General features: G+C 35.3%; 1 protein-coding gene and 1 long non-coding RNA gene across 2 annotated transcripts; one reads left to right on the top strand and one right to left on the bottom strand.

The window, feature by feature from the left end:
* The first annotated feature begins 752 nt into the window (after positions 1 to 752).
* On the top strand, positions 753 to 1,774 carry LOC121987697. Its single transcript, XR_006113695.1, has 3 exons — positions 753 to 970; positions 1,129 to 1,271; positions 1,491 to 1,774. It is a non-coding gene; the product is annotated as an uncharacterized LOC121987697 (long non-coding RNA).
* A 9,777-nt stretch (positions 1,775 to 11,551) lies between these two features.
* On the bottom strand, positions 11,552 to 22,972 carry LOC121985223 (T-complex protein 1 subunit alpha-like). Its single transcript, XM_042538533.1, has 17 exons — positions 22,800 to 22,972; positions 22,624 to 22,688; positions 22,129 to 22,218; positions 21,949 to 22,035; positions 21,803 to 21,862; positions 21,593 to 21,643; positions 21,392 to 21,487; positions 19,318 to 19,383; positions 18,769 to 18,986; positions 16,840 to 16,936; positions 15,588 to 15,674; positions 14,273 to 14,407; positions 14,085 to 14,189; positions 12,677 to 12,805; positions 12,491 to 12,594; positions 12,030 to 12,120; positions 11,552 to 11,842 (listed from the first exon to the last, which is right to left on the bottom strand). The coding sequence occupies exons 1-17, from the start codon at positions 22,870 to 22,872 to the stop codon at positions 11,756 to 11,758; spliced, it is 1,641 nt and encodes a 546-aa protein (XP_042394467.1). The 5' UTR covers positions 22,873 to 22,972; the 3' UTR covers positions 11,552 to 11,755.
* Between the last annotated feature and the right edge of the window lie 775 nt (positions 22,973 to 23,747).

The following is a 23,747-nucleotide window of genomic DNA, read 5'->3' on the forward strand; positions in this document are numbered from 1 at the left end:
GCAGCAGAAGAAAAAGAATCAAATATATGTTCGTAATTGGCTATAAAACCTCAATGACAATGAGGCCTCAAAGAGTTAGAGAATGGTAATGAAAATGAGAATGAAATAGATAAATAGATAGAAATGAAGAATGAGTATGGATATAATTTAAATCCGAATAGTATTTTTTTTTCCATTCTCCTCCTTTTGCTAGGTAATATAGTTCATTTCCATATTTAGGATAATGGATCCGTGGGACCGACCATCAATCCTCAAACCAAACATTAATTTTCAATTCATTTTCTATTCTCCACTCTCATTCCATCCAATCAAGCCCCTAAGTTAAGTGTTTGGTTCAAAATTATTATTGATAACTTTAATTATCAATCTAAGATTATCAATAAAAATATTATTTAATTTAGGTAATCGACGATTCCTAAATAATAATTCATGCCCTATATGTCAGAAAAAAAAATATGTAATACGGAATTAAAAACTTTAGAAAATAAGTGTTTGGTTTGTCGTGAAAAATACAAACCAAACATATTTTCTATTTTCTCATAAAATAAAAATAAAAAATATATAGAAAATACAAATCAAGCACTCAAATTTTTTTAATTCCAAAATTAACAATTTCTTTTCTTCAAAAATTAACAAATTTTTTTTCAAAAATATCTTTAGATATTTACCCTTTGAAAAAAATACCCCTAACAAATGATTAAATGACAATCCGCCAGCTCAAGCTATTACACCCACTTTTTCGATCGCGAAAACCGTGACTCCTGAACTCGCGAAACCGTAGCAGCGATTTGAAGTCGACCGTGAAACCCTAATGACGTTCAAAGGCGTCCCGACTCACGATCTTGTGTGAATTTCTCTTGATGCTTTCTCGTGTAGCTTCAGATTCAGCCGTAGTAAATGTAATTATGATGATATCGTTTGTGAGAAATACGATATAGAAACTCTTCTGCCTTCAAGTGACAAGTGGAAGGTGAGACACTGCTCTTTGAATTCTATTGATTTTGTCCGTTCATTTCTAAGTATCTACAAGGCGACCTGTGTCTTTGAAAGTTTGCCAATATATTTCAAATGCTTTGTAGCTTTCCTTTGAATTTTCTGACAGAATTGGTATTTTAATTTTCATCAAAGTCTCTCAGATTCATTTATGCAAGAATGATAAAGGGGAGTTGGATCCTAATGGACGAATATGGGGAGCACCATATCGGTGGGGAACTATGGTTATAGCACACAAGGAAAACAAATTTAGAAAGCACAATTTAAAGCCAATTGAGGTAATTCATGTTTTAAGTACACGAACACCACTATTTCCATTCATTTTTCATAATGAGAAGTGAATTCTTTGTGCTATACATTTCTGTTTTTGTTTTGCTTCATTCGATTCTTTGCATCTAGATTAGGAATAAAAATGTTTTCTCTTTGAAGGAAATTAAATTTGCATGCATCCGATTTCACTTCTCATATGATGATCTAGGATACTTGAATTATCGTAGGATTGGAGTGATTTATGGAGAGATGAGCTTGCTGGGAAGATTGGGGGCTTCATACAACACCAAAGACATTGAAAAACAAGCTTCTGGAGGGAGGAAAGAAGTGCTACGTCATTTTGGATTGAACTTGGATGATATATTATTTTATGTTTATCAAAATTGCTAGTTGAATTAGGTGTGACATCTTATATCGAACAAACATTTCAATTTACTATGAAGTTGTAATAAGAGAAGTAACAAACTCTTTTACTGGGAGATCAGGATTAGCTTTACCCAGCTTTTTGAAATTTCTGTCTGGTGATGAGATACAACTATGTTTCTGTAGTTTTGTTTGTCTGGTGATGAGATACAACTATGTTTCACTCCTGGAATCATCTCTTATGTTTTCTTCACAGGATTTCATCTCTTACAAACAGGATTTCATCCCTTACCCCGCTTTTAAGTATTTATATGTGATATTTTATTTTAAAAATAAAGTTGTATTTTTGAAAATTATATATATCTTATTAGGAAATCAATTGGTAAATGTTAAACTAATGAGAGATGTTTCGCAAATTGTATCACTAAAATATAATAATTTTATATTATTTTTCATATTTATTATAATATTGATAATATTGAAATCGTAATATTTAGGTTTGGTTGTCGAATGTATTGTTCATAATAAAAAATAAATATTAAAAAAATATAAAGTTTAAAAAGAAAAAAAGAATAATAATATAGATTTTTGATTTTGTCATCAATAAATTTTTGTTACATTACTTAAGTTGAACTAAAAATTATATTTTATTCTTAATAATTTTGATCGTGAGATTATCTAATACTTATATAATTAAAATTATATATGATAATTTGAATTAAACATACCTTAAAAGATTATTTGCATCCGGATTAACAAAAATCATTATTGAAAAGTAAAAAATCATCAACATAGAATGAGAAAATAAACGTGGTGTCAATCTTATCATATTTTAAGTATGATTGTTTTGATGTTTGTTTAAGACTATAATGAATTCCTTCAATTTATATGTTATAGGTTCTTGTCAAGTTCCTTAAAGTCATCATTTACATTTCCTCTCCTAAATATCTATGAAGGAATGGAGAGGTTATTCAAGAAAAATTAAAAGTAATCAAATTCATATATTAAATGGCTTTGGAGTTTTTTTAACGCAAAGAGGGTGGGGGCAGTTAGGGTTAGCCATGTGTAGTCGACAAAACCTACTGCAAACAATTTTCATTAAGCATGAGTTAAGACTCTATTCGTGAGGTTAGGGGTGTAAGTGTTTGAGAATGAGCTAATAAACATGTTGATCCTGTCCGAACGCTGAATCGATGGACGCTGGGCACGTGGCGCTTTCCGAATCGATGACGTGGATCTCTGACCTGTTGTATGGAGCTCCGGCGAACCTGCAAAGAAGTCGGGCCGGGAAGGAGTTCCCGGCGACGACCCTCCGACGCTCAAGTCAGGCAAGAGGAAAATGCAGAGGTGGCTTCGAATATCAGAGAATACATACCTCCGGCGAAGTATGAGGACCCTTTTATAGAACTGTGAGGAGGCTTATGCACACATACCGAGGTATATACGTGTCCTCTTACCATACCTCAATATGGGCTTGCCAGAGGAGCTTGCCTGACACCATACTATTATAGTCCGAGCACTTCTCTGATGGGACAGTAGAACCTTCCGTCATAGGACTCTGTGCATGGCTTAGTCTCCGAACATGCTTGTTGTCAGAAAATATTCCTTTGTCCTTTTGTCTTTTCTCTCCTCATGCCGAGCGCCCGGCCGCTCGGCAGTCCCATCACGTCCGACCGGATGCAAGTACTGGTACGCCCGGGAGATTTCCGGTCGTGTGCTCGGCTGAGACTGTTCACGGCATTGCTGCCTTATGCCTCGGCCGAGTGGGCCACCCGCTCGGCCCGACGACCTTGTTCACCAGGAGCGTCGGAAACCCGATTCCCTGCCGGGTTGTCTTTGATTCCTCCCGGACCCGTCCGGCCGGTCGACCCACCCCTTCTCCGATCGGACGGACCTCGTGCTGACCCTTTTGACCTTTGAGCTCCACGTGGCGTTGACTCCCCTCCAGAGGGGGTCCCCCGACCTTACTGCCGGATCACATGCTATGAGATCTTTAGCTAATATGGAGCAATAAAACTTCGAGATAAGTTAGTAAACCTATCCAAGGGGTGTGAGTTTGTGAAGTTTTGAGGGGAATGTGGACATAGCGTCCCAACTAAATAAGCAAAAAAAAAACAAAAAAAAATGTTTTTTTATATGTTGGAGATTCCTAGAGAAATTGAAAATTGCTTGAGTCTTTAAATACACATTTTATCAAGAAGCTTGAGATTTGGATAAGGAGAGGAGAGAAGTTGCAAATGACCAAATGATGTGTTTATGGTGAAAAAAATTAATGGAAGATGACAAATGTCTAGATTTAACTAAGTTAAATATGTTGGTGCAATCGGCTTCTAGTTATGATTGATCAAGTTCAAGTTGATTTGAGTTATATTTCGATGTTTGATCAATATATTAGACATCAAGTAGGTCAAGATTAATCAGATATTTAACAATCGATCAATATATTAGTTAGAGATGACAGAAAATCAATAGGGAGTTGACAAAAGAAAAGTCCAAATGGGTTATGGTTGACCAAGCAATTGATGGTTAAAAGTCCAATAGGAAGTTGGCAAGAGAAAAATTCAAGTAAATCACAGATAATCGGGCACTTGGCGGTCAGAAGTTCAATAGGGAGTTGACACAGGCGAAGTTTAAGTGGATCATGAAAAACTGGACACTTAGCATAAGTACGGAAGTTCAAATAAGTCAAGGAAAATTGAATGTTGACAAATGGCAAAGTCTCGACAAGTCAAAGTTGATCGGAAGTTGAGCAATAGAAAGTCTCGATAGGTCAAAGTTAACCGGATGTCAGGTAAAGAAAATTCTAGTAGGTTCATGTCAACAAAATACTATGCAAGGTGATAATTCAGTTTTGGTAAGACTAAAATAGGAATATCAATTGATTGATAGGGTGTATCAATCGACTAATGAACACTAAACTCTGAAATTAGGATTTGCTATAGTAATCTGCTAAGTATTGTGAACAACAGTATGCTATAGTAACTATTAACAATAATTGCTACATCAATAGTCTACTAATGGATTTAGGAGTGGGAAAAATATCAAAATATACTGTACATATCATACAGATATATATCATTCATACTGAAAACTTCGACAAATTGAAAATTTTAGTACGGTCTTATACCGTACCATACTTTTCGATATTGATACAAGATTTATCAAAATATTGAATAAATTCTTTTCGTAAATGTGCTGGATTTTGAAATCCAACACCACCTTTGGTATTGGTTTTTGAAATCTAATATCGCTATGATTTATGATAAACTTGATACCAAACAATTATGATGGACAATTGGGCAAATATAATTTTTTTTTTCTTTTATAATTTTGGTATATCAAAAATACTGAAATACCGAATAATTTTGGGATGAACAATATGGAATTTAACTATATTGAAAATTCGATATACCGAAGTTTTGGTATACTAAACATTTGACATATCGAAGTTTTGCTATACTAAAATTTTAATATGGTATTAATATATATTTTTCAAATACTAAAATTTTTGGTACAATATACCGTATGATATAAAAATTTTGGCATGGTATGATATACCATCCCTAGATAAGTTTGATCAATCGATTGATGACGCTATAGCAACGAACAAAGGCTTCATAAATTGCTTGAAAAACTCAACTAATCGTAATCAGTCAATTGATAGAGTGCATTATTTGACTGATGTCATTGTTCAAGGGAACAGAGGTTTAGAACTCAACTGGCTAGTTCGATTGATGGCTCAAAGTCGACTGATAAGATTTGAAAATCAACTAGTGATTGTTAAACTGAGTGGAAAGAGCCACTCTGCAGGTTTAAATGGTCAGATTCTCTACAACAGTTGACTTGTGAAGGCTATCAGTTGATTACAAGGCAGAACTCAACCCAAACAACAACCCTATAAAAGAGAATTTCGAGTTGATTTGAAGAACAGATTCTTAGAGTATTTGGAGATGAAGTGTTGTGTTGGTGTAAGAAACACCATATGATCGAACCTAAATTTTGATGTTGGCAAATGGTTAAAAGTTAAGTCTGTTTGAAGTTTGATATGTTTATTAAGCTTACAAAAAAGTCCTAGTTGATGTTAGACAAGGTAGACTTGGTCGGAGGAACTAGCCAAGAAGTCTTGGTAGATGAAGGACATCGGGTATGAAATCCTGAGGTCGAGGACACCAGGCAGAAAGCCTTGGGGGTTGAGAACACTAAGCAGAAAGTGTAGAAGGATCGAAAACCAGAGGTCTAGCGGAAAGTCGTGAGGGTCCAGATCAAGCTGAGCAAAAGTCTAAACAGATATGGTGTACCAAGGTACTAAGTAAACTCTCCCAAGCGAAGTTGTGAGGACACACTCTCAGAAAGAGAGCAGTAGGCATTAATCCAACCTAAGGTTTAATGGGAGACCTAAAGTCAATCAGAATAATTATACTTGCCTATGCTAACACTATGATGCAGGGGCCGATAACTAGAAAATGACTAGAATCAGAGACTCCAAGCGCCAGGAGACCGAAGGTCCAAGCGCCCTAATGGCTCAGAATCCAACCTTGCATCAAGATGAGGTAGCATGCCCTGATTGGGCGGTGCATGTCAGCAACCAGGCACCCGGAAGGGATCCCGACATCTGAAAAGGATCTAAGCACCTGAAGAAGGATAAGTCACACCTAGATAGAGCTTCGTCTTATTCACGTCACGTCAGTAGTCCAGGCACCAAGAAGGGTTCCAAGCGCCCGGAGATGGATAATTTGTGACAATGTCGAATTATATGAGGCCGAGCTGTGGGTGATCGGGGCTAGTCCAGGCACCTAGAATCAACTTTAAAAGGGGCTTCTATTGGCGTAGCGGGGCCAACAAGAGGATGGTAAATTGCCTAAAAAAATAAATCCCTTTCTCGATCCTTCAATTAAATTAGACTTGCACAATAATAATAATAATAAATTAAGTGAACAACTAAATAAAAGAAAGTAAGAGGACAATCCTATTTACTTGGTTACAACTTGGGTGGTTGTTAATCTAAAGCGTTGAAAAAAAAACTCTACTAAAATTCTCCTTTGTTGCAAGCGGAGAAGTCTCTTATTAAAGTTCATAGCGCAAAAGAAAGACTAAGAAAGTGTACAATATTTGTTGTTCAAGTTGTGTGGTATTTCCTAACTCCAGAGGTCCTTTTATAGCCCCTAAAAAATTCTATCTAAGGCTGGAAGGCTCCTTCAATAGGCTGAAAGGCGCCTCCAACGTGGCAAGCTTTATCCGTGCGAAGATAAAACTTTATCTTCGCCAACGGTCATTGGAAGGCGCCTTCAATATCTTGGAAGGCGCCTTCGATAAAAAGTACGAAGGCGGCTTCCAAGCCATGGAAGGCGCATTCTATACGATAGATCAGCCCCTTTACTGATCTCTTCACGCGGTTGATGCTCCGACTAACCGGAGTTGAGCTCACCTGAACTCAACTCCGACCTTCTCCTCGAGCAACTTTCCTCCCTAGCTTCTCGTTCCTCATACCGCTGTACACATCATTTTTAGCCGTCGGTGTACTCTTTCGCAACACCTCATCTTTCGGATGCACCGAGCCGGTCTACTCCCTTCCTGTGTCATCCTTCTCGCTAGCTGCATCTTTCGCTCGATTTCTTGTGTTCCTAAGCTCCTATACATTTAGACACAAGGATCAAATACACAGGACCTACCTTAACTTGATGACCACACAAAAACTACCACATGGTACTTATAATCTCCCCCTTTTTGATGTACATCAACCCAAGTTAAGTTAGGGTTAAATAGCAATAAAATAATATAGAAAAGCAATGCATTAAACAAGTTAATTATAAAATAAATACAAGAATAAAAATTATGAAAATTATTCTAACTCCCCCTTAACTTTTACTTTTTTTTTCTCGATCACATAAAAAAAAAATACTCTAATAGTTAAAAAATTTGGAAAAATAAAGTAAACTATTAGAAAATTTTTAAAATTTTTTTGAGGGGTACATTACAATGATTAACAATAAGCTAATATTTTTCAGAAATAATTTTTTAAAAAATATTCTATTTTTTCTAATTAATCTCCTATTTTGAAAAAATAATGTTAAAATTTACTTATCAGTTTTGAAAAATCCTAAAAAGTTTTGTCAACCTTGACCAGACAATGTTAGATCAGTATAAAAATTCACACGAATAAATACTTTGTATTTGAAAAGAAATAAATATTTCAGTACAGAAGCTAATTTTTGTAAATAAATCTTAAAAAATATTTTTTAACAATAAAAAATTCTACTATTTTTCGTGGATGTGTAAAACACATTGTTAAACAGTAAAAAAAATAAAATTTTCAAAATTTTATTTTCTTAAATTTTTAATATTAATAATTATTTTTCAGAAAATAATTTATAATAATTCAGACATTATTCAAAAAATTCAAAAATATTTGTAATGACAGAGAATATCATGTTTCATCACAGGAAAATAAAATTTTCAAAATTTAAGTTTGTGAAATAATTTTAAATTTTAAAGTATGATTTTCATCAATATTTTTTTTAAAAAATAACTCAAACAAGAAAAAAAAATTGAAAAAAAATCTGTTTATAAATTAAATCATCACATAGTATAAGAAAAAAAATTATATTGAAACATGAACAGAAAAAAAAAATATTTTTCTAATTAAGACAATTTCTATCCTAATAATTAAAAAAAAATTAAAGTTTAATCTAAAAAAGATTTTGGAACTCAATATAGGTTCCTTCGGATTTACTAAAAATTTGGGAGGTACATAATTTTTAAGAATTTTCTTAATTTACCCCTGGTGGTTTCTAATGTACTAGTTGATTATACCATAATTTTTAAATTTTAATTTTTTAAAATCATTTAAACATGCATGGCCATTTTTTTAACTTTTTGATTTCTATTTTCAATTTTTCGTTTTCTATGTTTAAATTATCAAACATATCTAAGAGGTATGAATTTACTAAATTTAATTTTAACTTAGCATTCTCTCTTTCTAATTGTACTATATTCTTAGATAACATTTTGATAAATTCAAAAGATTGCTTGGGAGATAGTACACGTACCTCACTTACCTCGTGTTCTGATGCTATCCCTTTATCGCATCTTTCTTCTGAATATCCTTCCCTTTCGTTGGTGCTCATCTCTGAGGAACTTTCAAGGTTCCTCTGGTGATTTGCCATTAGGGCTAGTCCAGCGTAAGCTTCAATCTCGGACTCGGACGACGACGTTTCATCCCATGTGGCTTTTAAGATCTTGTGCTTTGATTTTGTTGATATGTTGCCCTTGTCTTTCTCCTTCTTCTTTAGTTTAGGGCAATCGTTCTTGATGCGTCCTTCTTCTTAGCATTTGTAGCATCGAACCTTCCTTTTGCTCCAAAAGTATTTTTTTCACCTACGACTTATTAAATTTATTAGATCTAATGAACTTACTAAAATTTTTTACCAATAATGCTATTTCATCTTCGTCGATTGATTCTTCGGAGTCTGGATCTATTTCGCCTTTCTAGTTGGCCTTTAGAGCTACGTTGTGGGTTGTCTTTTCTTCTTTATTTCGTAAGCCTATACATCTTGATTCGTAAAGTTTAAAAGTGAAAAACAGATATTTTAATGAACTAACTTCGAGGTCTTTAGATATATAAAATAAGTCAACTCTAGATGTCTACTCGGGTGTCCTAGGAAATACATTTAAAGCATACCTTAATGAATCTCGGTTCGTTACCTTTTCTCCGAGATTCGTGAGTCAAGTGATAAGTTCTTTAATCCTCGAGTGCAGATGTACGACTGTTTTGTCTTCTTCCATCCGAAGGTTTGTTAGTTGGTTCCGGAGTAGGTCCCGTCTCAAGAGCTTTGCTTCGGAAGTTCCTTCATGTAGCTCTAGGAACTTCTCCCAAAGTTCCTTTGCTGATTCATAATATCCGATTCGATTAACTTCCTGGGGTGGAAGTACACTGAGTAGGTGAAATTCGGCTCGTCCGTTCGCTACGAAGTCGGCTTGATCTTTTTTGGTCCATTGGTACTCTTCTTTTTCGACTCCTTGTTGATCCTTGGAAGCTACAAAACCATATTTAATAAGTAAGAGCAATTCAAAGTCTATTTTGAAAAATATTTCCATGCATTTTTTCTATGTCACAAAATCCCCCTCAAATTTTGACGGGTATATTGTTGGTCCGACCATCGTCTCGATACTTCAGTCGATGGTCAGTCCTTCTAAGGCGTTCTGACTTTGATACCACTTATTGGCGCAGCGGGACTGACAAGAGGGGGGTGAATTGCCTAAAAAAAAAAACCCTTTCTCAATCCTTTGATTATATTAGACTCGCACCATAACAATAATGAATTAAGTGAACAACTAAATTAAAGAAAGTAAAAGGACAATTCTATTTACTTGGTTACAACTTGAGTGGTTGTTAATCCAAAACATTGAAGAAAGTTCTACTAAAATTCTCCTTTGTTGCAGGTGGAGAAGCCTCTTATAGAAGTTGATAGCTCAAAAGAAAGACTATGAAAGTGTACAATACTTGTTCTTCAAGTTGTGTTATATTTCTTAGCTCTAGGGGTCTTTTTATAGCTCTTGGAAAATTCTATCCGAGGCTGGAAAGCGTCTTCAATAGGCTGGAAAATGCCTCCAACATGACAAACTTTATCCGTGCAAAGATAAAACTTTATCTTCGCAAACGGTCACTGGAAGACACCTTTAATAGCTTGAAAGGCGTCTTCGTACTGTTCATGGAAGACGTCTTCCAAGGCATGGAAGATGCCTTCCATACAGCAGATCAACTCCGTTGCTGATCTTTGCATGGGTGATACTCCGGCTAATCGAAGTTGAGTTCACTCAAACTCAACTCCGACTTTCTCCTTGAGCAGTCCTCCCCCCCCCCCCCCCCCCGGTTTCTCGTCCCTCGGACCGTCGCACACATCTTTCTCATCCGCCGGTGTACTCTTTCGCAATACCTTGTCTTTCAAATGCACCAAGCCCGTCGACTCCCTTCCTGTGTCATCCTTTTTGTTGACTGCGTCTTCCGCTCAACTTCTGATGTTCCTAAATTCCTGCACACTTAGACACAAGGATCAAATATACGAGATCTACTTTAACTTGATTGATCACATCAAAATTACTATAAAATACTTACAGCTTCAAACAACAGTTTTAGATCATCCCTTTAACGCCTTTCCACTTCCATTCCATGCCACAGCTCGTTGTTTTAGATCATCCCTTTGATGACTTTCTACTTCCATTCCGTGCCAAAGCACCAACACTACACACCATACTGCGGAGAGACATCAAAGTGCTCATCTACGCTTCGATGACTCAAAAATGCTATCGTGCTTAAGCTTCAACAACACAACTGCGACAGCTTAAACGAGTCAAGCATTTGATAACATTTAGTAGTTGCAACTTTGTAATCTTTTCTTTTATACGAATTTACTCTAAGGGTCAATTTGGTTGTTGCACCTCTAAATATCTAACCTCTCCCATGGAAAGAGCCACTAGACTAAGACAAATGCACTCATAATTTATCCTTTCCAAAGAATATGGACAGTTAAAACGACGACATCACTTTTGCCCCAAAAAAATACCATCCAAAGGTGGACTATTGGTAAGTAACAGATGATTCCCATACATGTTCAAATTTCACATTAAAAATTTTCGAACGCCCACGAAACTCGTACCACTAGTCATGTTGACTTGTCATGCCAAGATCTTCCCAGAGTATCTATGAAATCGAGCCATCCCCCGACCTCCTAGACTAGTTGGACCCAAAGGACAAGTACCTAAATTAATTTTTTTAAAAAGTGACCATTCAAAACAATTCATTTCAGCTTAAAACCATTTTCACATACTAAGTCGACTTATCCAAAATACACTTCTTTATCCAAACCGATAAAACTGATATAAGAAAAAAAAAACAGGGCAAGTACTCGTACGGAGTTTTCAATTGCGATGCGACTTGCAGAACTTTTCCTCATTAGCCATGATAACGAAGTTTGAGTAACCATCCTGAAGGAATAGGAAATGAAAACATACTACAGAATGGCGTTTAATGTAAACAATTTATAAAATAAAACTGCAACAAAAGCTACGAGATGATTGGAAAAAAAAAAAGGGGGGCAAAATGCAGCAAACTTGCTTCCACCATCGCAATGATCTAATCATCTTCGTTCGCCAGCTCATCTTTGACAAGCTTAATCATATCGTCAATGCGCAGAATTGTTATAGCTGCCTCGGTTGCGAACTGCAATGAAAACAAGACAAATAATATTCTTATTTACTCTAGTTTAGTTTTTTGCATACTTGCTGAATCACATAAAAGTGAAGCACTGTTCAATTACAAATTAAATATGTTTTACCTATACACATGTTGGATCAACCATTGATACTCCCAATAATAAAAGCATTTATAAGTCGCATATGTTCATTACCTGTATGATCTTGACTTTGCTCATCGCTGGCTCAATGACTCCAGCTTCAAGATTGTTTCGTATTGTACCCTTGGACAGGTCCAGTCCCATGCTGTATACAAAGAACACACAAGAATACAGTGAGCTGTAAACAAATTTTCACAACTTATAACCACCAAACAATTGTGAATAAACAAAGTGAAGAATAATTTTTAAAAATATCATGGTATTGAACTGAAAAATACTCTTCCACCCATTTTCTAAATATTAATGATAAAGTGACCACAAACGTCATTTGTGAAATTACAAGAAAAAGGAAGATAAACAATCGACACCAACTGCCACAAGTGGGTAGAAGAAAGGGCTTTACATTATCAATGGAATTTCGTATCAAATATGTTCTTAAACAAAAATAGGCAAGCAACAATTGTTTCATTAGCATCTCAATGTGTAAAAAACACACCAAAAAAATCCCCTGATACCTTGATAGGTGCTGCTTATCAGCTTTGGTTTGAGCAGTGTGGTGATAAGCTCGAAGTTTTGCAACTAGCTCCGTCGCATCTTTTGCAGCATTAACAGCTAACACCTGCTGCACAAACTTAAGATTAGTACAAAGGCTATATATAAATATTTAATATATAATGTATATAATTATATAAAAACACAACCTTTGGTATAATTAGAAGAGATTCTGCAAACTCTGCAATTGCCAGCTGTTCTCTAGATCCCAAAGTTGTAGCGAGGTATTCCAAATAAACAGACAGAGCAGACTCAACAGCACCACCACCGGCTACAACCTATATCGGATTAAAATACAAAGCTTGTGTGAAACCCAAATCAAGCATGATTTCAAGTGGTCTGTATCCAACACAATTTAAATTTCTGTTCTAGTAACAGATCAATCACCTGTGCCAGCGTAGTTATAATAGATACCAACTGAGACAGAGCATGTGTTAACTGATATTGTCTTGGTGCAATAATGACAAGAAAATTCTCTTCCTATGGTTTATCCTTCAATTTCATTTGAGGGGGATAAAACACTAGAAAAAATGGGAGGTAAAGTGAGGAAACACCAATTTAAGTAGTAGCAGCAATGAAGAAGTGTGATGGCGGAGTCAGAGAAACCAACGTGAATCCATATATTGCGCCTTATGATTAACTCAGAAATCTTTATGGGCATGTGAACAATATACTTCTAAATGTGAATGTTCTAGAAGCAGTATTTAATCTAAGACTTGGAAAATTAAAAATATGATGCTGGCATCCTACGCATGAAACTCCTTTTGAAACAAATAGAAAAGGATTGTAGGATTATAGATCATGAATTGACCTCAGCACAAGTTGAAGTGTGCTGATGCAAATCAAGTGTCGACATGGCATGATACTGAAATTACACAACTCCAGCTAGAGATCCAAACTCAGGCTTAAAAAAAAATATTTTAAGCCTCAATTAATAGGTTACTAATGTAGTAGGTTTAATGGAGTATATGCACGTGGGATTGACCTGATCCCGACACAACCTATTTGATTTATCTACATAAGTTGAATTAAGATACATCTAAGACATGTAAGTGTGCACCAGGGCTCAGCAGGATAGCAGACAGTAGCATAGAATGCACTTTCTGAAAGACTGAGTTGGCAATGGTTAATGGCATGCCCTACACAAACAATAGGTCGTGTAGGATGGTGCTAAAATGTTGGAATACATAGCGAAAACAAACTTTGAAAACCAGACCTGGAAAATAGAAGTGTTCCTCAAAAATGCAATAGAGTATCAGAGCCACCACTCTTTCAGGAAATATGAAGGTCAAATTAGAGATTTGGAGTGGGAGCCATAAAATTATTCCAGACTCTAGCTATAGATGAAAAAGAATGACAAATCCTTACATAACAAAAAAAAAAGAGAAAACAGAAAAAAGAGGAGATGAAAAAAATAAGGCCAAATGTAAAGCTCAAGTGATTTTCTTTTCTAATCTCTTTTCTAATAATAGGCTCTAATCAAAACTAGTCAAACAATTAACTTTTAGGCAACAAAGAAGCAATAGTCATCTGTAAGATTTTGATGGTACAGCTTACCGAATTTGACTCAAGGGTCCTCTTAACAATGCACAATGCATCATGTAAAGCCCGATCCATCTCATCAAGCATGTGGTCATTAGCACCTCTAAGAATCAAGGAGACCTGGTGCAGAATTTCCATGGTTAATATACAACATACAAGATGCTGAAAGTCACAAGAAACATGAGCAAGAAGAAACCGCTTACAGCACTGGAGTTCTTTGTGCCCTTAATCAAAATTACATCATCATCAGCAATGCGCTCCTCTACAACCTCATCAGCATGGCCAAGAAATGTTGCGTCGAATGTTTCTTCTCCTTCCATGTCAGCAAATGTGGTAACCTGCAACATCCAACATAAAGATCAACAAACAAAACCCTGAATTGCCTACAGATTCAAGTAATTGAAGATTAGAAGAGCGCAGTGAGTATGCACTAGATAAAGACTTTAAAATGTAAGAAATGCAGTGTCTTCCCTAAATAAGTCCAAGATATATATTTAGCAATCAGCATAAAACTAACAAAGTTGGATCACAAAAGTTTGCAAGATCAAAACCTGATAGAGATCCACAAGATTGAAACTAACACAATTAGATTCAACAGAGTCCATTGGGATTTTTTTTGTTAATAGTAGAATCCAAGGAACCTTTTCCATTTCATCTTTGAACAAACTTTCACTATATAAACAGGAGCTTATTTCCTTTGTTTCCTCCCTATCTCCTTGCACCGAAGGAATTCTTCCTTTACAATGAAAGACAATGGCATATCAGCTCAGCTAGATTTTTCCTAGACAACTTCCAACAAGATAACCCATCATGCTAAATTACCTACACAGTAGATAACAATTTTAAAGAACCAGAAGGTGTCACTGCACTTTGCAGGGATATACAATGTAAACTGTCTTGAGTGGACCTATATGGACTATGCCAATGTAATACAAATAAAATAGCAAAATCTCAGTGAAGAGAAACTAAACTCTTCCATATATTCACATCCATCTTTATATCAGTCAAGAATAAATTGTGAAAGTGGCCTTTATCATTCTCAGTGGCAAACACTAGGTTATAACATATAATATAATGCAGTGTTTGATGCTCCTTTGTTATCCCGCAGTTGTCTCAATATTGAATTCCCACAAGTCCATATCCATAGTTGTCTAATAGTACTCTGATGCAAGAAAAAAAAAATTACAAAAAAGATAAGTTAAAAAAGAGCGGACAGGAACCACATCAGTTGTCATTCTCATTAGTTCTTTCACATTTTACACTGTACCAAGTAAACTAGACACATACCCATGGATGAGTATAATTCAATTAAATAATTTATTACAGAAGACAAATAGAATTCTGAATGCTAAAGATTGCATGTATTTATACAAAAATTGTAAATAAAACAGCATTGAAATATGACATAAAAATTTTAAAATAAAATAAAATTTGTTAAAAACATTTTATGCATACAAGTTTATTGCTTTCCTAAAAAGCTATAAAAAAGCATTAGGAAAAAAACAATTAAGATCTTACCACAGTTGCGCCAGTTGCTTTTGCAACATGGCGTAGATCCTCTTTCCGAACACGTCTCACAGCAATAGCTCCAGCTTCAACAAAATACTGCAATTAAATTCAATTCAGATGGTCAATCTCTGAAGGAGAAAAGCAGAAACCATAAGTTGAGATCTATCTTCCACAAGATCCAGAAAAAAACAGCATAACACTTGTACATGAGGAGAATGCCACAATCATAATAGAATCCAGAAATGTTGTCAGACTTATAGTAGCAGATAAGTTTATGTTGACAGTGGATGAAATCAAAACAAGAATCAAAAAAGAAAAGGCCAATCTGAATATGTAGAGGGAAAAAAATCAGTAAACAAATGCTAAAATATGCGTGATACCCCATTATTGATGGTGAATGTATAAACACCTAATGATGATATCTTCTAATTTAAGATTTTAAATATAGAGCAGCACACAGTTTTCAGAACACTACACTACAGTATCAATACCATATCGTACAATAGATATTAGTAAATTATATTAATGATACTATATATTAATTAATTAATTACATAAAAAATAATTAATATGCAGCATGAGTGATCAATTAAATAAAATGATACATTAGATAGATAATATCAATTAATTACATTATAATTAGTACATAAATAATCAATACATATAAATAATATAAAAATATTAAAAAAGGGTCAAGGACTCTTGTCTTCCTTGTGCTTAGTCCACTGCCCCTCCGTGGTTGCTAAATCTGGCTGCTGGAAAGGCTCACAATATCCGAAAATCTCCCCCTCTAGTGACCTTACTGATTTCTCCTTCGCCAACATCACTAGATTTCTTTATTGATCAGCAATTCCTGTTCCTTCTTTTACAATATACATTCTCTTCCATGCTTTGAAGCCATTTATAGCTTCTCATATCTCATCTTACCCTCCTCATGACCAGCAACATGATTCCAATCTTCCAGCACGGGTGTGCTACCTATTGTGTTTTGGTCAAACAACAGAATGAAAATTTTCTGCCAAGCCACACAACATGGCTTAAAATTTCAATCCTTTGCTCTAATTTCAGAAGCTAGTATAGATTGTCAACGTAGGCTATGCTACTAAGCCATTTACCACATGATACTCCACCATGCCATTATCTGAAATGCAATGTAAACAAGAGCCTTTCTGACAAAGGTCATTCAAGCATAAAATTTATCTTCAAGAATTGAGTGAATACACATTAGCAAAAAAATATACTTAGCATAAGAAATACATGCCTTCAGTGACATATCATCAATTCCCTTGGTTGTCAGTACAACATTAGCACCAGATTTTAGAAGCTTCTGGATTCGCTCTTTTGTTATATCAGCTTCCCTGGGCAGTTTATATGATGCCATCAGTGCCTAGTGGGCTTCATATATATGCAAACTAGTGAACATGTATGATTCCAACAACCACATCCCAAACAAGAAAAGACTGGAGTTCATAATTAAGGTAGAAAAATAAAGCACAAAGAAGACTAGCAGAGTACTGAAATTAAAGGGCTAACTGCCACAAAATTAATCACAAAAAAATCAAATTAATTAGAATACTACTCAGTCAGTTAACCGAAATTAAAGGCAACAAACATTAAACCTGATGTGGATGTAGTACATGACTAGATTGCATAAAACTAAAAGGGAATAATCTGACATCTTATTTGGCAGATGTAACTCATGAATTCGGGTACAGTCTGGCATAAATACATAATGGCAAAGAACATGCACTTTCACAATATTAATACACACACTGTGGGAAAGTAAAGGTAACACAAAGTAAACTGATGCGAATGTAGTGCAAAAAGTGATTGTAAAACTAAAGTGATAATCAAATGTATCATTGAGCATGAATTACACATGAACTCTGGTACAGTTTGGCTAGAATTAGATGTGGAAGAGAATCAAACCCATTTGTTACTACATACACCAATGGAACAATTGATTATACTGAACTGATCATGAATGATGCAATCCATTGTTCATGAAGACTAATGATTTATAGACCACAAATTGTATGTGATCATATCCCTAGTCATGAAAAACAAAGGTACATGAAAGTGAGGTCTCAACTATTGTTCCATTCCAAAATTTCATTATTTAATCAGAATGGTATGATTTCAGTTCCATACCGTGAGTATATTCATTTGTTAAACATGGCGAATTCTAACAAAATTCAAAGCATTCCAATGTCAATTAAAATAAATGCTAGTCTTATGGTGCCCTTCTAATTAGCTTATTTGCCTATTGAGTATAAGCATATAATTATAAAGCCAATTAAACGATACCAAACATCTCAACTATACCTTCACAATATCAAATTATTTTTTTGCATTAAATTAAAGCATTGTTTCTTATAGCATTCTACTAAAATAAATCATATAAATTTCGAGCACTCCTATTAAATAATATTCAGGAAAACTGGTATTGAAATTGATTTGCAGGATGCTGCAAAAATGTAACTTAATTATTCAATGGGAACTATACTTAGATGACAAGGTACAAGATATTGATACATCTTTTCTTTAACTTTTTCTTTTGATAATCCTGGACGCGGGCGGCTTGGGCTCAACTAATCTTGGAGGCGGGCGGCTTGGGCTCAACTAATCCTAGAGGCGAGCGCTGCCCCCTCCTGGATACATCTTTTCTTTAACTTTGATGTCCCTAATCTTTGCTATTGTTGGTATCAAATTGGTTAATCTCCTCTTCACCTACTCTCATTTGAGTGTTTCATCTCCTCTCCATAACCGGCCGGAAAAATTGCTATTGTTGATATTAAATTGGTTAATGTCCTCTTCACCAACTCTCATTTGAGTGTTTCATCTCCTCTCCATAATTGACAGAAAAATCGAATAAAGAGGAAGATAATCTTTTGCCATAACCGTCTCGGTCCTTTTCCTCTTTCCCTTCTCTTTTTTTAGTGTTTAATTATCTCCTCATGATCAGGAGACAAAATCAATGGATTAATAAATAGAACAAAATCTTCCTTACTATAAGAAGGGTACAGTTTAGTTGACCGTCACCAATTGGCTTGAAAGCATACACATAAGTACAAAAATCAGCAATGTAGGTGAAAGAAATTCAAACCATTACAATCAGGAAAATTATGTGTGTGTATGTGTAACAAGTCCAACAACAATGCACAGAATTCAAAATCCACATGTAAAATACCTTTCGCGAATTTTTTCAAGTTCTCTTGGATCAGTGACCAAGACTTGAATACCCATCTGCATTTTTGTCTTCTGAAGATTAAAATCAAGACAGACAATTTTTGCAGGAGAAACCCTAGTTGGCATTCCTTGAGCTGCACGGCCAGTATTTAAAGCATATCCATTTAGCAAGTAGCTATCTTTTGCACTTTTTCCATGGGCTTTCAAAATGTTTATGCTCTGGAGAACAAAGAAGGCACTTTTATTTTTATAGTAAAATGGAATGATGAAATGAAATAAACAAGCTAACACGTATATAGATAAAAAAAGAATTAATTCCTTTCTAAATCTCAGTCTTGTCAAACTAAGTTTTATCAAAATTAAAACACTAGATGTAAATAAAATAGTTGGGATAAAGAAATTTTGCAAGTAATGAAAGTGAAATAAAACCCCTCCAATGTACTCTTGAACATATCTGTCATATCAGATTATGCAAGTCGGGTTAACCATTGCAAAATAAGTTCAAACGGTTCTGCGGCAAAAGAAAGGTGGAACTCAAGTAGTTTCTAACCTTAATTGGGTATTTAACTTCTCCTCTTGCATTGGTCATCTTAACTGCTTGAACTGCATCAACAACCTAGAAAACAAACAGGGAAAAAGAATACAGTGTAAAAATGCTTATTGCACAGAAAGCAAAAGACAAGAATCAACCTTCATGTTCATCTCTAGAGGAATTTTAGGTGGCTCCTAATTTCATGGGTATAAATAGGTTAATGTATTAATAGAACAACATATAGATAAATCGAATTGTGCAAGGTTACATAATTATTGGAAAGATTTCACAAATTGCCCATGTTGCACAAAACAATGAACCATGAAGACCATGAGACCACCATTTGGAATTGGCTACACTTTAAAGACTAGATAGCTACTTGCATCCACATCTTCCAACTCACTTTTAATTGCATTAAATAAACTTCTTGCCTCCCTCTACCATCACAGCGTCAGCTCCAATCAATTCGCCCCTGGGGCTATGGCGGTAAGGGCGCTCAATTGTCTCCCAAACACCCATGGTTCAATTCCCAGCTATGGTGTATTTATTGGGATTTTTCTTCCAAATAGGACTTGCAACTAAGGGATGCTAGGCTTCTGAGCTGCCCGCCACAAATGCTTCCTGATTTACCCTTGTTGCGGTGGAAAAATTCCGTGGGGTCGAGCCGGTCACCAAGCTCGATGTTACCCAACCTAGATAATCATTTTTTTTCAGCTCCAATCAATTCAACTTGGAATCTATTGACCTAAATTGAATAGGCTTGTCCATTTCCATCTTTTTTTCTCTTATTTTAGCATTTATTTATGCTACACATAATTGCTCCCAGATAAATAGATGATATTTATTTGCTACAGACAATTGTATTTTCTTCATTTGTCTTTAATAAGTTGTGGTTCTCATCTTTATTATCATATTTTTATGCACATGTTATTCCCAATTACCCAACCATCCTACAATACCTTTTTACTCTCTACAGTGTTGCTTATCATATCATAATCAAATAAATCTCACCTGTTAAACAAAGAGACGCACGACAATCACATAATTAAGTTCATTTCCATTTTACTATCCGCTACTTATCCTATTAACAATATCTTCAGTAAGACAATTGAATACCAGATATAATATAACTAAAACCTTAATTGCAAAGGATCTTGTTTGTTTACTTGAACTAGCCCCCTCAATTTTTTTTCTTACTAGTCAAGCTATATTTCAGTAATCAGTATGAGTTTTACTAAAGTCCTTTGGTTTCATAAAAAAAAAATGTTTCCTCAAACTATAAAAAATATCAAGCAAATGAAGGTCACTAGTCAACCACATTATATCATAATATATACTATGATATGTTTACACATAGAAGCAAAAACAGGTAGTAAAGAACTATATTAGCCTAGAAACTTAGGTAAAGAGGAACCAAAAAATTCAAGTTTTATAATGTGTCACTAAGATAGCCCTATGCTGCAAGTTGTATCAGGCCATACATAAACAGGGACACTCAAAAAATTGATTGGCCAAGCAGATTCACACATCTCTTACAACCTGCACAATCCTCAGTTCTTAGTAAGGAAGCAATTTGCTTAGCTTTACATCCGCCCAACAGTTTCTTTTCCATTACATCCGTAGGGCAAGCACGTATCAAATCGTAAGTCATTAGTACTTGAAGCTGATTATCAATAGTGATGTCAGTATGGAGGCTACTATCTGATGCATTCTCTTATTTAACCTTGCAGTGGATGCACTCAATCTTTACATAAACTTAATATACAGCCTTAAGCAATACCAATGTTCAATGATTTGTATTTTGAATGGTAAACCATATTAAATTGTGCACTGCTATACCATACTGGTTACATATGCTGCTTCTTGTATGCCATATAAATAGCTTTCTGCTTGACGGATCAAGAAGTTCAAGCTATCTAGGACCTTAGAAACTGGACAGAAATAGCACTTGGATCATTGCCTGTAATCAAAAGCCTAATCTTTTGGTGGTAGTGACGAGCACCAAACAATAACTGATATATACACATACAGTCAGGTCAAAGGTAAGAGACAAGTTAAACAGAAAGACAAGAAGTAATTGTGTTGATCTTACCAAATTAGCAAAAAAGTCACTGTCAATTGCAATTAATTTCGAGGACATGCTTGTCTTTGCACAGTTTGTAAGAGATTCTTTGCCAAGTTTTTCAACCTGAATGTGGACATGACATCCTTACTAAGCGAGCAGAGGAAATTGAAAATTGTACTAGTACTTTGAAAGTATACAATATCGACAAACTAATTAACGGGTTCATACCTTTACAGAAAGCTTTTCTTCAACATATTTGCAAGCTTCTCTCATTGCAAGCTATCAAGATATATTGAGAAACGTTAATTGGCATATTTTATAAACCATATACTTTGATATATATAAAAACTGAAATGCTTACAGAAAATAATTCTGCTATACGTGGGCTACTATTGAAGAAAAAGACACAAATATTTTAAAATGTTAGTTGTTCATTACCCTGAAGCCACTAATTATAGAAGTTGGATGAATCCTATCTCTCACAAGATCATTTGCTCTCTGTAACAAAGGATAGCAACCCATCAACAATTCACATTATAATGGAAACTGCAAAAGGAACTCAATAGGCACAATCTCTAAGCCACCTTAAGTAACTCAGCAGCAAGGATAACCACTGATGTTGTCCCATCTCCAACCTCTCGATCTTGAAGTTCAGCAAGTTCAACAAGTACCTAGAATCATTGTTATAGTGTTAATAAACAATCGCCAAAATTTAAACCAACACAACTGAAATATGTGAATCACAACCAGGACCAGGTGTGGACCTTGGCAGCAGGATGCTCAACTTCTAACATCTTCAATATAGTTGCACCATCATTAGTAATTGTGACATCGCCAATGTCATCAACCAGCATCTAGTAGTTCACCATTAAATGCAAGCTTTATAAGAAATCAAATTATGAAAATCGCAGGTACTTGAAAATGCATGATATGCCAGGTACTAAAAACAAAAATAACCTAAAAGAAAAAAAAAAAATCTAACTTCAGAACGCCTTAGCAAGACATGATTGAGTTCCAAGATCTATTAAGTTGATGTTGGCATATCTTCTCTATAATTGATCAGATGCAAGTATTGAGCTTGTATTATTTGCTAGGCACAGACATAATAATTGAACATTAAACAGTGTATAATTTCATAGTCCACTTGTATTTGAATTTGTTCCTTGTGTTTAATTTAGCCTAAATTTATAGGATTTACATTTAGACTAAACAATACATGACGGAGAAAAGACGAGTTGAGATTTAAGATCGGGCTTCACCTTATCGAGACCAACTGGTCCAAGAGAAGACTTCACGATGTTAGCAACAGCTTGGCACGCCACAACTATATCACCAGAGACACGGAAAAACAGGGAGTCAAGAAATGGAGCTAGAAACACACTCGTACAGTTAAAGCTGAGAGATGCCGAGACGAGCGAAGAATGAGAGAGCGAACCATTCTGGGTGCGGACGTCTTGGCCGGATTGACGCTCGCCCACAATGTCGGGAGTCTGAGCAGCGATGGCCATTGCCGAAGCCGGGCGGCGGCAGTGGAGGAAAGCGAGATCTCTGGTCCGGAAACTTCTACCGGGAACGGGCAGGGTTTTAGGGTTCGACGCAAAGAACGTGCGAAGGAGACTTATAGGCTCACACAGACAGACACGTGGCTGAGTCATTGGATCTTGGTTAATTCGATTGGTCTTAAATCGTGTAGATGATGGTTCAAGAATCCGGCGCCGGGTGGTAAGAGGCACGGTCCATTTCTCAGATAGACGGGGTTTAATTCTGCGCACATACGAATGATTGAACTATCGGTGCAGTTGTGACTTGGGTAAATTATCCAAATTCGCCTTTCGTCAGAAAAAAATTATTCTCACTCTCTTAACTCGGTGGTTAATTCAATTGATCTTGAATCATGTAGATAACGTTGACAGTAAGAAGATTTTGAATTGAAAGTAGAAGATATCGAGTGATCCAAAAAAATAAATAAATAAGGAGAAAAAAAAATTTAACAATCGAATTATGGAGGAGTCCTCGACACAAATACTCCGACACTCAAGTCAAACAGGTGGCCGAGAAGAAAAATAATACATTGACCAGTGGAAAAGAATGGTCGACTCTGAGTACGTAATATTGTATATCTATACCTTTATGAGGAGACGTCTTATATAGCATCAATTTTCTTTTGTGCACGAATATCAATATATTTTCAAAAAAATGGCCGACCATTCTGACACCCTAACGCCTTTTCAAAAATAAACTCACCTTCTCTGCGCTTTGCTAAGTAGAAGCTTCCAACTTAAAAACTTTCCAAAGAATATTCCCCTAATTCTCTGATAATCATTACGTAAAATGTTAAAAAAATATATTAGGTTGTTGGGTTGATGGATTCTTAATATGTTTT

This window comes from Zingiber officinale, chromosome 5B, assembly GCF_018446385.1.
Source record: "Zingiber officinale cultivar Zhangliang chromosome 5B, Zo_v1.1, whole genome shotgun sequence".
NCBI classification, from domain to species: Eukaryota; Viridiplantae; Streptophyta; class Magnoliopsida; order Zingiberales; family Zingiberaceae; genus Zingiber; species Zingiber officinale.

Excerpts from the sequence above, each read along its gene's own strand:
- LOC121985223 (XM_042538533.1), bottom strand. The coding sequence starts at position 22,872 with ATGGCCATCGCTGCTCAGACTCCCGACATTGTGGGCGAGCGTCAATCC. Across the intron at positions 22,219-22,623 it reads GACCAGTTGGTCTCGATAAG|ATGCTGGTTGATGACATTGG; the intron begins GTGAAGCCCGAT and ends GTGAACTACTAG. Across the intron at positions 16,937-18,768 it reads CTTGAAAAAATTCGCGAAAG|GGAAGCTGATATAACAAAAG; the intron begins GTATTTTACATG and ends TAAACTGCCCAG.